This window comes from Oncorhynchus gorbuscha, unplaced genomic scaffold, assembly GCF_021184085.1.
Source record: "Oncorhynchus gorbuscha isolate QuinsamMale2020 ecotype Even-year unplaced genomic scaffold, OgorEven_v1.0 Un_scaffold_2501, whole genome shotgun sequence".
Classification (NCBI taxonomy): Eukaryota; Metazoa; Chordata; class Actinopteri; order Salmoniformes; family Salmonidae; genus Oncorhynchus; species Oncorhynchus gorbuscha.
In genome coordinates this window covers 13475-31706 of record NW_025746996.1, presented here as the reverse complement: position 1 = coordinate 31706, position 18232 = coordinate 13475, and the positions used below count along the sequence as shown (strand labels likewise).

General features: G+C 38.0%; 1 protein-coding gene across 2 annotated transcripts; it reads left to right on the top strand.

The window, feature by feature from the left end:
* Positions 1-675: 675 nt before the first annotated feature.
* On the top strand, positions 676-17490 carry LOC124025876 (gasdermin-E-like). Of its 2 annotated transcripts, none has more exons than XM_046339190.1 (10): positions 676-876; positions 2516-2790; positions 2994-3198; positions 6817-6991; positions 10092-10212; positions 10769-10894; positions 12125-12252; positions 13419-13590; positions 13698-13771; positions 17097-17490. In XM_046339190.1, the coding sequence occupies exons 2-10, from the start codon at positions 2568-2570 to the stop codon at positions 17322-17324; spliced, it is 1452 nt and encodes a 483-aa protein (XP_046195146.1). In that variant the 5' UTR covers positions 676-876; positions 2516-2567; the 3' UTR covers positions 17325-17490. The 2 variants fall into 2 exon arrangements, with proteins under 2 accessions (XP_046195146.1, XP_046195145.1); XM_046339189.1 differs by lacking the exon at positions 676-876 and adding an exon at positions 883-1108.
* The last annotated feature ends 742 nt before the right edge of the window (positions 17491-18232 follow it).

Genomic DNA, 18232 nt, shown 5'->3' with positions numbered 1-18232 from the left:
TTTCAATTGTTTGTCCTTGATATGTTTCTACAACTTGATTGGAGTCCACCTGTAGTATATTCAATTGATTGGACATGATTTGGAAAGGCACAAACCTGTCTATATAAGGTCCCACAGTTGACAGTGCATGTCAGTGTAAAAAATAAGCCGATGAGGTCGAAGGAATTGTCCGGAAAGCTCAGAGGACGGGATTGTGTTGAGGCACAATGGGGGTGGAAACGTAAACTATGGGTGTAGAAACGCAAACTATGGGGGTAGAAACTAAACTATGGGGGTAGAAACTCAAACTATGGGGGTAGTAACTCAAACTATGGGGAAACTCAAACTATGGGGGTAGTAACTCAAACTATGGGGGTAGTAACTCAAACTATGGGGGTAGTAACTCAAACTATGGGGGTAGAAACTCAAACTATGGGGGTAGTAACTCAAACTATGGGGGTAGTAACTCAAACTATGGGGGTAGTAACTCAAACTATGGGGCCATTTGGAATGCATCTCCTGTGTCATTGTTGTTTTTGTGAAATATATTTGATTGTATTATTGATGTTCGTCTATGTCTGAATAGATGATGAAAATGATCATGTCATGGATGTGGCTGTTACAGATAGGTGTTTTGTGGCATAACAGAGTCCATGGTCACGGTGAACTTTCCCTCAGCTGGAGAGGAGAGTGACATTGTGGACTACAGTGGGACATTTTGTGACAACGGAGAAGCCAGTGTAGACATGGGGACACAATTGGTGGCAGATGCAGTGGATTTAAACTTTAATTCTGGGACTGAACACGTCTTCCACACTCGAGTCGTCCTTTGAAGAAAGAGGAAGTGAGACTGAAGAAAGAGGAAGTGGAAGTAAAAGGGTTACTTAACAAAGACAAGTAAGTTACCGTCTTATATATGTGGAAGAGGACGTTTAAAAAGAAAAGTAGCATCTTTATAAACACACGCTATGTGATCGGTGAAAGCTGCTGTGCTGGTTTAAAGTACCAAAAGAGGGTGCATTTTTTTAACTGAAAGCCGATGTCCAGAGTTACTCATGATGTTACACAGTGATTGAAGTCTATAATTGTCAGACTCAATAGGACCCGAAGGAAGAAACTGTGAAAAACTGTAAGTATTGAAGCTCTTTCAGGTTATGAAATACTACAATGAACTAGAACCTAAAAGGGTTCTTCGGCTGTCTCCATAGGATAACCCTTTGAAGAACCCTTGTTTGTTTCAGGTAGAACCCTTTTGATTCCCAGTAGGACAGTTTTAGGGTTCCATGTAGAAGCCTTTCTACAGAAGGTTCTACATGGAACCCAAAATGGTTCTACCTGGCACTAAAAAGGGTTCTATGGTGACAGCCTGAAGAACCCTTTTGGAATTTTCTTTCTACGAGTGTAGATTTATGTGACTGGGTGTAGTCGCACATGCATAACCACAGATGTAGGCTGTCTAAAGTGTTAGGCTATACTTCTGTGGTTAGCACAAAGCCTTAGTGTCAAGTCTGTGAGTTTACTAGTAACGGAAGTTGGACTGATATTTTCAACCACTCATTTGGTAGATAAGCCAAATTCAAAGGCGTTATCTTGCATCTTATCTAATCGTACAGTATCTGTTCATTGCTTATTTGAATCAAGATCAAACTATTTTCAACTCTCAAAGTAAAGGGTAAGAAGTGTGGTTATTTTAGTTTCCTCTGCTGGTTTATTTTAGACCCTTTGTTGTCAGAGCATAACTACAACTTTCATTACCAGTGAACGTTAGGTTGTTTGCTTTCTGTTGAATGTTAATAAAAAATTGTTCCTGACTTGAAATCCTAATTTAGGTGTCAGGTATTCAGCAAATTATCTATTAGGAACGTTAGATTATGAGGTTAAAAAGTGGTGGCATTCTCCTTTAAGTTTGTACAGGGCTAATGTCAGGGCTCAGATTATAATGTGTCCCTCCTGCAGAGTTCTGGACATGTCCCATCCTGTGGTCAAGCAGACCCGCGTGAGTCCCAGGGCAGTGTTAGGCATCTTGACGGAGACGATTATGACATCACTACCTTGCTTGGTCACAAAAAGTATTCAGAAGCAGTAACTTGGCATGTACCAAGAACATAAACATGGATGACAGCCATTTCCCTGCACCCTGCATTTCAGACATTCTAGTATGGAATTCTTAATAACAAACTGTATCTTTACAACTTATCAATGTCAAAAGGACCCAGAGGAATAATACTAAAGCTGATTTTTGCGATATAAAAATGAAGAAAAATCTACAGCATGCTATGGATAGCCTTGAATGATACACAACCAATGTTTTTGACTGAAATTATATCCTGTTTGTGTTTATATCTTGTTTCCTGTCATGTCAAAAGCAATGCTACTCTGTTCTGATCCACTCTTTTCCCAGGGAAAGTGAACCTTTCAAAGAGATTGTGTTTGCATTGTTGAGTGTCTTGACAACTGTGAAATGTAATTAGAATGCTCTTCAGAAGATGTTGTATGTTTTGAGTGTTCGTGTGTTAATCTTAGTTTTGTTTCCTAGACGTCTTTGTCATCTGCTGCAGCCAGAAACACGATCCATCACCATCTCTCAGATGTTTGCCAAAGCCACAAAAGCCTTTGTGAAGGACACAGATCATGAGGGACACCTGATCCCTGTGTCCAGTCTGAATGACACAGACAAACTGAATCTCCGATCACTCATTGTCAAGACCAGGCACAGATGCTTCTGGCAGGAACCCAAATACCAGTCCCCTGGCTTTACCCTCAGTGATGTTCTGGAGCCTGGAGAGCCTGGAAACACACCTTTAAGCCCAAGTAAGCACCAGAGCATCCCGCTAGTGACAAATAACTATGGGTTGTCGTTGTTCTAAAATATCTGACCATTGATTTAAATATTTATCCTACTCTTGTTTTTCTGAGCAGAATAGGAAAATGCTAATGTCATGGATGTGTCTGTTATAGATATGTGCTGTGGTATAATAGCATAGAGTCCATTCAACTGTTGAACTTTCCCTCAGCTGTCAAGGAGTCTGACTTTGTGGACTACAGTGGGACATTTGGTGACAAGAAAGAAATGAATGCAGATGGAAACGTGGAGGCAAAGTTGGCTGATTTCAACCTGACCGTGGGAGGGAAATGGTCCACCAAACAGAAGCTGTCCCTTGGCAGCCTGAACAAAGAGAAGGTTGAGGTGAAGGACTTACACAACTACTCAAAAAACAGGTGAGTTACCCTATACTATACATATGTTCAATACAGTCATAATACATCACAATACATCATAATACAGTCATACTATATCATACTACATCATACTACATCATACTACATCATAATACCGTCATAATACATCACAATACATCATAATACATCACAATACAGTCATAATACATAATACATCATAATACATCATAATACATCATAATACATCATAATACAGTCATAATACATCATACTACATCATCAATACAGTCATAATACAGTCATCAATACAGTCATAATACAGTAATACTACATCATAATACAGTCATAATACAGTCATAATACAGTCATAATACATCACAATACAGTCATAATTCAGTCATAATTCAGTCATCATACAGTCATCATACAGTCATCATACATCATAATACAGTCATACTACATCATACTACATTATACTACATCACAATGCAGTCATAATACAGTCATATACAGTCATAATACATAATAATACATCATAATACAGTCATAATACAATCATAATAGTCATAATACGTCATAATACAGTCATATACAGTCATAATACAATCATAATAGTCATAATACGTCATAATACAGTCATATACAGTCATCATACAGTCAGAATAGTCATAATAGTCATAATACAGTCATAATACAGTCATATACAGTCATCATACAGTCAGAATAGTCATACTACGTCGTAATATAGTCATATATAGTCGTACTAGTCTCAATACAGTCATATACAGTCATATACAGTCATAATATAGTCACAATACAGTCATCATACAGTCATCATACAGTCATCATACAGTCATCATACATCATAATAGTCATAATACAGTCATAATTCAGTCATATACAGTCATCATACAGTCATAATAGTCATATTACGTCGTAATATAGTCCTATATGGTCATAGTCTCAATACAGTCATACAGTCAAAAGTCATAAGTCAATAGTTATAATAGTCATAATACAGTCATAATAGTCATAATACATTCATATACAGTCATAATACGTCCTAAAATAGTCATACTACATCATAATACAGTCATAATATGGTCTTATATAGTCATAATAGTCATAATACAGTCATTATACAGTCATTATATATCAAATCAAAATCAAATCAAATTTATTTATATAGCCCTTCGTACATCAGCTGATATCTCAAAGTGCTGTACAGAAACCCAGCCTAAAACCCCAAACAGCAAACAATGCAGGTGTAAAAGCACGGTGGCTAGGAAAAACTCCCTAGAAAGGCCAAAACCTAGGAAGAAACCTAGAGAGGAACCGGAATATAGTCATACTACATCATAATACAGTTAAAATACAGTCCTAATTGTCATACTACATCATAATACAGTCATAATATGGTCATATATAGTCATAATAGTCATAATACAGTCATAATATTCATACTACAGTCATAATAGTCACGATACAGTCACAATACAGTCAAATACAGTCGTAATAGTTATAATAGTCACAATACAGCCATAATACATCCTAATAGTCATAATACAATCATAATACATCCTAATATAGTCATAATACAGTCATAATAGTCATAACACAGTCATAATACAGTCACAATACAATCGTAATACATCCTAATAGTCATAATACATCCTAATAGTCACAATACAATCATAATACATCCTAATATAGTCATAATAGTCATACTACATCATAATACGTCATAATACAGTCATACCAAGTCATAATACAGTCACAATACAATCATAATACATCCTAATAGTCATAATACAATCATAATACATCATAATATAGTCATAATAGTCATACTACATCATAATACAGTCATAATACATCATAATACAGTCATACCAAGTCAAAATACAGTCATATACAGTCATAATAGTCATACTACAGTCATAATAGTCACAATACAGTCATATGCAGTCATAAGTCATTATACAGTAATAATAGTGATAATACAGTCATAATACAGTCACAATACAGTTATATACAGTCATAATAGTCACAATACAGTCATATACAGTCATAATACAGTCATATACAGTCATAATACAGTCATAATAGTCATAGCACAGTCACAATACGTCATAATACAGTCATAATACAGTCATACCAAGTCATATGCAGTCATATTGCAGTCATAATTGTCATACTACATCATAATACAGTCATAATATGGTCATATACAGTCACAATATGTCACAATACATTCATAATACAGTCATAATACAGTCATAATACGTCATAATACTGTCACATACAGGCATAATAGTCACAATACAGTTGAATAAAATCATAATAGTCATAACACAATCATAATACATCATAATAGTCACAATACAGTCATAATAGTCACAACACAGTCATAATACATCCATACCAAGTCATAATAGTCATAAAACAGCCATAATACGTCATAATACAGTCACAATACAGTTATATACAGTCACAATACAGTCACAATACAGTTATATACAGTCACAATACAGTTATATACAGTCACAATACAGTTATATACAGTCACAATACAGTCACAATACAGTTATATACAGTCACAATACAGTTATATACAGTCACAATACAGTTATATACAGTCACAATACAGTCATAATACTGTCATATTACATCCTAATACAGTCATAATAGTCACAATACAGTTATATACAGTCATAATAGTCACAATACAGTCATATACAGTCATAATACAGTCAGTCATATTACATCCTAATATAGTCATAATACAGTCACAATACAGTTATATACAGTCATAATAGTCACAATACAGTCATATACAGTCATAATACAGTCATATTACATCCTAATATAGTCATAATATAGTCATATATAGTCATACTACATCATAATAGTCATAATATAGTCATATATATATAGTCATAACACAGTCATAAGTCATAATATAGTCATAATAGTCATAACAGTCATAACACAGTCATAATATAGTCATAATAGTCACAATACAGTCATAATAAGTCATATACAGCCATAATAGTCATACTACAGTCATATACAGTCAGGATACAGTCAGGATACAGTCATAATAGTCACAATACAGTCATATACACTCATAATAGACATAATACAGTCATAAGAGTCATAATACAATCATTTTCATTCATATACAGTCATAATACAGTCATACTACAGTCATAATACAGCCATACTACAGTCATATACAGTCAGGATACAGTCATAACAGTCAACATAGTATTAATACAGTCATAACAGTAATATATAGTCTTTACAGTCATTATACAGTCATAACAGTCATAACAGTCATAATATAGTTATAATAGATCATACAGCTCACCTTCCCAAGTAGTCGAAGACCCAAGACCAGCGAGCAAAACTGGTTGCAATGACATCAGGCAGGTATCTTTTGTGTGAAAAGGACATTTTCAGGTTGAAGTGATTTCAGACAAGAAAGAAGTGGAACTGTACTGGTTTAGCAACTTCCTTAAACTTAAACTACCTCCTCACTGTTTTCACTACTAGCTTAGTTTAAAGGTACATCCATTTGTTTACTTTTAAAGTAGTTTTCCAGTGTTTCCAGATTTCTATGAAATATGACAAAAACATGTGTCCCTCCTGCAGAGTTCTGGACATGTCCCATCCTGTGATCAAGCAGACCCGTGCGAATCCCAGGGCAGTGTTAGGCGTCTTGACGGAGAGGATTATGACATCACTACCTTGCCCGGTCACAAACAATGTCCTTAAGCATGGCAATGTAGGAGCCAATGTGAGCGCCTGTGTGTTCCTGAGCGGGAAGGTAGGAGGAATGATTACCTAGTGTTCTACTGAAGTGAATTATATTTTCCTCATATTTTACTGGTAACTCAGATTTAGATAATCTCTGTTGTAAAACAGATTTTTAATCTCAATAATCTCACTTCATGAAAGCTAGGCCTTCATAAATAAAGTCAATGTCAGGACCATATTGACAGATCACAGATGTTCAGTAGTCGTAATACTCACAGATGTCTGTTCAGTAGTGGTAATACTCACAGATGTCTGTTCAGTAGTGGTAATACTCACAGATGTCTGTTCAGTAGTGGTAATACTCACAGATGTCTGTTCAGTAGTCGTAATACTCACAGATGTAATACTCTGTTCAGTAGTCGTAATACTCACAGATGTCTGTTCAGTAGTGGTAATACTCACAGATGTCTGTTCAGTAGTGATACTCTGTCTGTTCAGATGTCTGTTCAGTAGTCACAGATGTCTGTTCAATACTCACAGATGTCTGTTCAGTAGTGGATAATACTCACAGATGTCTGTTCAGTAGTCGTAATACTCACTGTTCAGTAGATGTCTGTTCAGTAGTCTCAATACTCACAGATGTCTGTTCAGTAGTGGTAATACTCACAGATGTCTGTTCAGTAGATGTCTGTTCAGTAATACTCACAGATGTCTGTTCAGTAGTGGTCTGTTCAAGTACTACTCACAGATGTCTGTTCTGTTCAGTAGTGGTAATACTGTCTGTTCAGTAGTCGTAGATGTCTGTTCAGTAGTGGTAATACTCACAGATGTCTGTTCAGTAGTGGTAATACTCACAGATGTCTGTTCAGTAGTGGTAATACTCACAGATGTCTGTTCAGTAGTGGTAATACTCACAGATGTCTGTTCAGTAGTGGTAATACTCACAGATGTCTGTTCAGTAGTCTGTTCAGTAGTAATACTCACAGATGTCTGTTCAGTAGTCGTAATACTCACAGATGTCTGTTCAGTCTGTTCAGTGTCTGTTCAGTAGTGGTAATACTCACAGATGTCTGTTCAGTAGTAATGTCTGTTCACTCACAGATGTCTGTTCAGTAGTGGTAATACTCACAGATGTCTGTTCAGTAGTGGTAATACTCACAGATGTCTGTTCAGTAGTGGTAATACTCACAGATGTCTGTTCAGTAGTAATACTCACAGATGTCTGTTCAGTAGTCGTAATACTCACAGATGTCTGTTCAGTAGTCGTAATACTCACAGATGTCTGTGGTAATACTCAGTAGTGGTAATACTCACAGATGTCTGTTCAGTAGTGGTAATACTCACAGATGTCTGTTCAGTAGTGGTAATACTCACAGATGTCTGTGTTCAGTAGTGGTAATACTCACAGATGTCTGTTCAGTAGTGGTAATACTCACAGATGTCTGTTCAGTAGTGTAATACTCACAGATGTAATACTCACAGATGTCTGTTCAGTAGTGGTAATACTCACAGATGTCTGATCTGTTCTGTTCAGTAGTCTGATGTTGTTCAGTAGTGGTAATACTCACAGATGTCTGTCTGTTCAGTAGTGTAGTAATACTCACAGATGTCTGTAGTGGTAATACTGTGTCAGTAGTGGTAATCACAGATGTCTGTTCAGTAGTGGTAATACTCACAGATGTCTGTTCAGTAGTGGTAATACTCACAGATGTCTGTTCAGTAGTGGTAATGATGTCTGTAATACTACTCACAGATGTCTGTTCAGTAGTCAGATAATACTCACAGATGTCTGTTCAGTAGTGGTAATAGTAGTGGTAATCACAGATGTCTGTTCAGTAGTCGTAATACTCACAGATGTCTGTTCAGTAGTGGTAATACTCACAGATGTCTGTTCAGTAGTGGTAATACTCACAGATGTCTGTTCAGTAGTCGTAATACTCACAGATGTCTGTTCAGTAGTGGTAATACTCACAGATGTCTGTTCAGTAGTGGTAATACTCACAGATGTCTGTTCAGTAGTGGATGAATACTCACAGATGTCTGTTCAGTAGTGGTAATACTCACAGATGTCTGTTCAGTAGTCGTAATACTCACAGATGTCTGTTCAGTAGTGGTAATACTGTTCACAGATTACCTTTGATATTTGTCTGTTCAGTACAATTTTTCTTTTAGAATAAAGACTTTCTAAAATGCCACAATTCAGCATTTTGACCGTGACTTCTGGAAAATTTTCTGTTCCACTTATCCCAACATTTCTCCAGTAGTTTTCACCATCATTGAAAAAGCCCAGTAGTTCTTTTGTTGTTTTGACAAAGTCATTTATGAAGATTTGTATTTATTTACTGTGATTAATTTACATCTGTCCATCTTTTTAAGGTCAACCTGTTCAGTAGTGTTACATGAACTCAGTCCATCGTTTGATGAAGATTTAATACTAATATGTGGTCCTTCTGTAGCTCAGTTGGTAGAGCATGGCGCTTGTAACGCCAGGGTAGTGGGTTCGATTCCCGGGACCACCCATACGTAGAATGTATGCACACATGACTGTAAGTCGCTTTGGATAAAAGCGTCTGCTAAATGGCATATATTATAATATGGTGAAACTGTTTTCTAAAGAAATATTCAACATCTAATAGCTAAATCATGGTGTAAAAGCAGGTAAACAAACTGTTTCTCCTCCTTTAGTAAATTTTCTTGTGTTTTGTGGTGGAAAACTGAGTGGGTTGAGAGTAACACTTCAAACCTGTTCTCCAGAGATTTAAACAAATAAATGGGGAAGCTTGCTTTCCATTGCCACTCCCTGCGAACAGGCTTCCATTACCCCTGTCACAAAGATATTTATGGCTGATTTCAAATGGTCAACCCTGATATGGTCAACCTTGTTACTTAATAGGCACTTACTATAATCATTTAAACAAATATCTCTTGAGATGGGAAAACATCATTTTTACAAAGTTGAACCTATGCTCTTTATGAGAGACTGTTCAAATTAGGTGAAATCCCAAAATAAATTTGAGCAAGTTACACTTCTCAAAAGGCAGCAAATTGTGTTTTTATCATTAGAACCACTTCCTGAAAATGTGGTGGTGTAGAATATGTGACTGTCTGGGTTAGAATCTGGGTCGTCTGGGCACCAAACGTCTCTGACTCATTTAAAATGTTCTCCACAGGCCTCTATGAAGCAGATCGGCAGTACTCAGACAGAAAGTGATGTATCACTGGGTATTCCTGCAAATACTGTCATGGCCTACAGTCTGATTGAACTCTATGTCAAATGCAATGGACAGTTTGGTGAGGAAGTGTATGGTTTGTCAATGTCCAAGGTATAGCTGCATGGTTAAGTACCATGGTAAAATACACAGCCAGTGTCTATATTCCTCGGTGTATTTAGTATATCCCACTGTATTTAGTATATCCCACTGTATTTAGTATAGCTCACATTTAGTATAGCTGTATTTAGTATAGCCACTGTATTTAGTATAGCCACTGTATTTAGTATAGCCACTGTATTTAGTATAGCCACTGTATTTAGTATATCCACTGTATTTAGTATAGCCACTGTATTTAGTATATCCACTGTATTTAGTATATCCACTGTATTTAGTATATCCACTGTATTTAGTATATCCACTGTATTTAGTATATCCACTGTATTTAGTATATCCACTGTATTTAGTATATCCACTGTATTTAGTATATCCACTGTATTTAGTATATCCCACTGTATTTAGTATATCCCACTGTATTTAGTATATCCACTGTATATAGTACAGCCACTGTATTTAGTATATCCACTGTATCTGTCTGTGTGTTACTGGTTATGACTGTTGTCTGCTCTTGTCCACAGAGCTGTGCCTCTTCTCCAACAATGGGGGCTTTGAAAAGGTTAGGTCAAAGGATGACATTGAAGAGGATGGAATTATGGACCTGAGAGGCAACTTTGATGCCAACAGCCACTTAAATCTGAACGAAGGTAATAATGCCAGTGGAGGGTAATGTCTCCTGTTTAGCGGTCAACATGTAGTCTACTGAATAGAACGTCTGGTCAACATGTAATGTAGTCTACTGAATGGAACGTCTGGTCAACATGTAATGTAGTCTACTGAATGGAACGTCTGGTCAACATGTAATGTAGTCTACTGAATGGAACGAATGGAATGTCTGGTCAACATGTAATGTAGTCTACTGAATGGAACGTCTGGTCAACATGTAATGTAGTCTACTGAATGGAATGTCTGGTCAACATGTAATGTAGTCTACTGAATGGAACGTCTGGTCAACATGTAATGTAGTCTACTGAATGGAACTGTCTGGTCAAATGGAACAACATGTAGTCTACTGAATGGAACGCCTGGTCTGGTCAACATGTAGTCTACTGAATGGAATGTCTGGTCAACATGTAATGTAGTCTACTGAATGGAACATCTCAACATGGTAACATGTAGTCTACTGAATGGAACGCCTGGTCAACAATGTCTGGTCAACATGTAATGTAGTCTACTGAATGGAACATCTGGTCAACATGTAATATAGTCTACTGAATGGAACGTCTGGTCAACATGTAGTCTACTGAATGGAATGTCTGGTCAACATGTAGTCTACTGAATGGAACGTCCGGTCAACATGTAGTCTACTGAATGGAACGTCTGGTCAACATGTAATGTAGTCTACTGAATGGAATGTCTGGTCAACATGTAATGTAGTCTACTGAATGGAATGTCTGGTCAACATGTAATGTAGTCTACTGAATGGAACATCTGGTCAACATGTAGTCTACTGAATGGAATGTCTGGTCAACATGTAATGTAGTCTACTGAATGGAACGTCTGGTCAATATGTAATGTATTCTACTGAATGGAACGTCTGGTCAACATGTAATGTAGTCTACTGAATGGGAACGTCTGGTCAATATGTAATGTAGTCTACTGAATGGAACGTCTGGTCAACGTGTAATGTAGTCTACTGAATGGAACGTCTGGTCAACATGAATGGAACGTCTGTAACATGTAATGTAGTCTACTGAATGGAACGTCTGGTCAATATGTAATGTAGTCTACTGAATGGAATGTTCCATATTTAAATCGTTCTCTTTGATTAGTAATTACAATGTTTCCACACTTTTGGAATATAAAACTAAATGATTTTCTACATAAAAATAGGACACTTTGACAACATGGTCTCTGTGTTGTTTGTGCGTTGATAGAACTGGACAAACTGAGTGGTCATTTCCAGCTGCTGTCAGTCCTGCCTGTGGCCAAACGCTCCTCTCTGCTCCAGCTCCTCAAGACAACCATGGAGGACAGAGAGGCAGTCAGTGTGCTGGAGTGTGTGGTGAGTGGTAGAGGTCTTCACGGGTCCAACAGATCTGAAATCCGACCCGGGACCCGAGTGGGTTCGGGTCCTAAATTCTGACTTTTGTCTCGGCTCTGGGTCATGTCTGATCTAATTGCCACAGGTTTTTGGGTATGTGTAATTACAATTGATTTACCGAATGGACCTGATTGGACGGCAAAGTAGAGGAAGAGGACGGCTCTTATTATCTGTTTCAGCCAATTGCAACTCAATAAAATGTATAGCTTATGTCCAACCGAAATTGATTCCGGCCGCTCACCTGATGTGCCCCTGCTGCTGAGGAGAGGGAGAGAGAGAGCGAGTGAGTAAAAGGAGACATTGTCTAGGCTACTGTTATTCCTGAAGATTGAGGCCTTTTTCAATGAAGTAAAGCGAAAGTTAGAGGAAAAAGTGTATTATCAGGATAAGGTAAGACCCCTGAGTCGAAGTAACAATGTTTATTTCAGCAACAGAAGCAAAGGTACAGGACGGCAGGCAGGCTCAGGGTCAGGACAAGCAAGGGTCAAAAACCAGCAGGGCAAGAAAAATAGAGTCTGGGAAAAGACATGATCTGACAGGACAAACGCTGGTAAGCTTGACAAACAAGACGAACTGGCAACAGACAAACAGAGAACACAGGTATAAGTACACAGGGGATAATGGGGAAGATGGGCGACACCTGGAGGGGTTGGAGACGAGCACAAAGACAGGTGAAACAAATCAGGGCATGACAGAACCCCACCCTCTAGGAGCGACACCTGGCGCCCTACATGGGCGCATACCTGGTTGACCGGGGTGCCAGCGGTGGAGATCGGCGATGAGGGCTGGGTCCAGAATGTCTCTAACAGGGACCCAGCAGCTCTCCTCCTGGCCATAACCCTCCCAGCCCTATAGTAGTAGTCCTATAGTAGTAGCCACACACACACACACACACACACACACACACACACACACACACACACACACACACACACACACACACACACACACACACACACACACACACACACACACACACACACACACACACACACACACACACACACACCCCTACCTACCTACCTACCTACCTACCTACCCACCTAACTACCTACCCACCTAACTACCTACCTACCTAATGGCAGGAATGAATATATTCTTCTCTCTCGCTCTCTCTTTTGTCACAGCTGGATCAGTTGTGTGAAGGTGAGACTCCTGACCTGGGTGATCTGGAAGAGTCTGAGAGGGAGACAGTCCAGGCCATACTGGATCTTGTAGACCAATGTGTTGGGAAGGATGAGGATGTGATCAGATCCTCACTTCTCAGTGCCATCCACCTCATTGTCAGTGCCATGGACGGTGAGATAGAGAGCAGTTGTCACAGGATTCTCCAGTTATTACTTGATCAGTTCCTGGGAAACTAGGTTCACTACTGTGGTTTTATGTGTGTATATTTATATCTTCAGGAATGACAGATGAAGGTCTCTCTATGTTGGGATCCTGTTGCAGTCCTCCAGTCTTACAGGCCCTGCAGATCCTGGTGAGTTCACACCTGCTTGATTGAGCCTCCAGTTCTGTATGACCTGGAGTAAATTTTTCTAGGTTTTTGTTTATGTAAATGTATTTAGGTTTATGTAAATGTATTTAGGTTTATGTAAATGTATTTAGGTTTATGTAAATGTATTTGGGTTTATGTAAATGTATGGGTTTATGTAAATGTATTTGGGTTTATGTAAATGTATTTAGGTTTATGTAAATGTATTTAGGTTTATGTAAATGTATTTGGGTTTATGTAAATGTATGGGTTTATGTAAATGTATTTAGGTTTATGTAAATGTATTTGGGTTTATGTAAATGTATGGGTTTATGTAAATGTATTTGGGTTTATGTAAATGTATTTGGGTTTATGTAAATGTATTTAGGTTTATGTAAATGTATTTAGGTTTATGTAAATGTGTTGGGGTTTATGTAAATGTGTTGGGGTTTATGTAAATGTATTTCGGGTTAATGTAAATGTATTTTGGGTTTATGTAAATGTATTGAGGTTTATGTAAATGTATTGAGGTTTATGTAAATGTATTGAGGTTTATGTAAATGTATTGAGGTTTATGTAAATGTATTTGGGTTTATGTAAATGTATTTGGGTTTATGTAAATGTATTTGGGTTTATGTAAATGTATTTAGGTTTATGTAAATGTGTTGGGGTTTATGTAAATGTGTTGGGGTTTATGTAAATGTATATTCCCATGTTAAACAAACTAATATTTCTACCATTATGATAACATTGTACCACCAGTAGCAGTACTGACACCAATGACGGTAAACAGTGGCAATTTTTAACAAAAATATTGGTGGGGCAAACTCAATGAAAAAAGTGAATATGCATCGATACATTACTACACTAAACATTGAATGCACCATCATAAATAACTACCAATCCCAGAAATTAGTTTTAGCATGGAACCCAAACCGGCTGTGCGCATGCACCATCGTGCATAAATGTATTTTGTCTCTCCACACCAAACGCGATCATGACACACAGGTTAAGATATCAAAACAAACTCTGAACCAATTACATTAATTTGGGGACAGGTCGAAAAGCATTACACATTTATGACAATTTAGCTAGCCAGCTTGCACGTGCTTGCTAATTTGTCCTATTTTGCTAGCTTGCTGTTGCTAGCTAATTTGTACTGGGATATAAACATTGAGTTGTTATTTTATCTGAATTGCACAAGGTCCTTTATTCCGACAATTAATCCTCAATAAAATGGTCAACCGAATCGTTTCGTCATCTCTCCTCCTTCTAGGCCTTTTCTTCCCTTGACTTTATATTGCGATTGGCAACTTTCATAAATTAGGTCCATTACCGCCACTGACCTCGTTTGTCTTTCAGTTACCCACGTGGGTATAACCAATGTGGAGACGGCACGTGGGTACCTGCTTCTATAAACCAATGAGGAGAAGAGAGAGGCAGGACTTGCAGCGCGATCTGCGTCAGAAATAGAACTGACTTCTGTTTTAGCCTTTGGCAACGCAGACGCTCGTTGGCGCGTGAGCAGTGTGGTTGCAATAATTTTATAATATAGATTTCTAAATTTATTTTGCAACGCTCGCGCACGCGACGTGAGCAGTGTGGTTGCACTAATTTAATAATATAGATTTCTAAATGTATTTTGCAACGCTCGCGCGCGCGACGTGAACGATGTGGTCAGCTGATTACAGGCTAACTATACCGCTTGCGTCACATGTGCGAGCGTTGCAAATTATATTGGGTTCCGTGGGTTATGACCAGTGTCTATGCTACTGCCCATGTCTTTGGCTCCTATTGCAAGGAAGACCACGATAGTCCAGCATCCTTTATAGAGTAAAGTCTATTTGACTTCAGAATCAATATCAGCATCGGTCTGCAATATTACTAATCACTGTTAGAGTGATGGGACGCAGCAGAACACCATTCTGAGGGCAGTTGCCTCTGCCTGTCTGTTAACAAGATGTTCAGGTTATGAATTTAGCAACAATGTTTATAAATCTACTCTCTGCCTCGCTTCAACCATTGCATAGATACAGTTCCATGGGTTTTTACATTCTGACATCAATCACTACCAACAACACGTAGTAGCTAGCTAGCTACCTCAAACAGCAGCTGTTAGCCACCGCAAGTTCCATCCAAACCACTCAGGTTGAATTATTTTCTAACTTGCTCTATTTTAACTGAGGTCTGTTCAGTGGTTGATGAGCACCAAGATGTTTTATCTCTACAAGTTTTAAAATAATTTGCTAGGAGATTGTTGACATGATTCATGATGACTTTTCAGCTAGCTAACTAGAAGACGATAAACAACTATGACATTTCTACCAGAGATAAGATGTCTATTTATCTTTGGCAAATGACATCAAGCCTTCTTATGCGGACACTACTGATGAATCTCTATGGCAGCACCCAAGTGGGCTACAGCTGACTGAGTCCCCAGGCTAGCCTCTCCATAACAGATCACTGAGGGAGGCTGAAACAGCTGCATTAGGGAGCTGCCTTTCCTCAAATCAAATTGACCAAAATAACAGTACAACAGGGAACGAGCATGTACTGTGTGCTTTATTAGCTCAAGCAATTACAAATGAAATGTGTGTGAATGAAATCCAGAGTTACATGCAGGACAGCGGATAGTGGGGCTGCCCTGAATGATGCATTGCATCAAAGTATAGGTCACATCAATTACACGTTTATAAGTCATTTAGGAGTTTCTTAAATGGACGCCACCGATCTCAAATCTAAGGTAATTTAACCTTTAAAAGTAATTTACTTAATCATTTACTAAAGCGATTTGATTAATCATTTTGCTCAGTGTAATTTCCCTTCATTTAAATTGAGTAACACCAATTACACGTTTTATTTAAACACACCAAATTATCACTGGAATCATAACATGTGAGACATACTAATTAGCTAACATACTGATTAGCCAATCATTTTATTTAATATAGACCCCTCTCCTGATAACAGTTTGCCTCTGGAAAGAATGCTTAAGGTCCTTGTATAAATTTGTAATGAGTGATCTACAAGGCTGTAACACTAATGATATGAAATACATTTGTTTATTTTATAGCATTCAAAATAAATCTCCAAAATAACTCTACTCATCAGTACTGGGACAAGCCTATTTGCTTCTAAGTATTTGAAACAATGCATACAAATCAAGTTTTGCAGTATAAAGGACTTTCATTATGTTTCACATTGATATACAGTTCAGTATCAATTAAAACATGTATAATGTCTAACTAGTTGTCATTTTAAAGTGTTTTTCATTGTTGCAAATTCTAGGGATGCAGATGCCACATTAATTCCTGTGCTGCTTGTCCTCCAGGTGCAGCATGTGGCAGCAGGGAGTGGGGAGACCCTCTCTCTGAGAGATGCAGGTCTGGCTGTTCTGACTGAGGAGGAGCTGTATCAGAGGACAGAGAGTCTCTTTGGTCACTCTGAAGTTACACTGAAGAGAGAGGAGGACACACTGAGGACAGAGATGAAGGACCAGCCTGGATACCTTCCTCTAGTCATGAGTATCACTGTGAAAGGCCTGGCCTCTTTAGTGTAAGGAGGGAGGGAGAGGGAGAGAGACCATGCAACTTGTAAATCCTGTTTGAACTGATACACTCAGTATTCCATTCCATGTCTTACTCCTGCACTAGTTGAGCTGAAGAACTAGTGAACAACAGTGAATGTATCCTTGTAATGTTTTCAGTAAAGTTCAACACACGATATCAGACGTCTTCTAGTCATTAGATAATACAACATAAAGTGGGACATTACAGAGGAGGGGAGGGGGGGGTAGTTTATTAGGATCCCCATTAGATAATACAACATAAAGTGGGACATTACAGAGGAGGGAGGGAGGGAGGGGACATTACAGGGGGGGTTAGTTTATTAGGATCCCCATTAGATAATACAACATAAAGTGGGACATTACAGAAGGAGGGAGGGAGGGAGGGGGGTTAGTTTATTAGGATCCCCATTAGATAATACAACATAAAGTGGGACATTACAGATAATTAATCCCCATTAGATTCTTAAAGTACATTACAAAGATAAGGATCCCCATTAGATAATACAACAATAAGTGGGACATTACAGAATAATTAGGTCCCCATTAGATAAACAACTAAAGTGGGACATTACAGAGAGATTCAGTGATTGAAGAACATGTGTGGGTATGTTTATTAGTCCCCATAGATAATACATAAAGTGAATTACAGGGAGAGGAAGGAGGGTGAATTTATTAGAATAGATAAAACAACATAAAGTGGGACATAGGAGGGTGGAAGAGATTAGGATCCCCATTAGATAATACAACATAAAGTGGATGGATGGGTGGAGGACTATTAGGATCCCCATATGATTGTAAAGTGGGAATGAAGGAGAATGGATGTGTGGAGGACTAGTTTATTATGTTGTGTGTGAATGAAGGAGAATGAAGAGGGAAGTAGAGGGGGGTGGTGATAAATT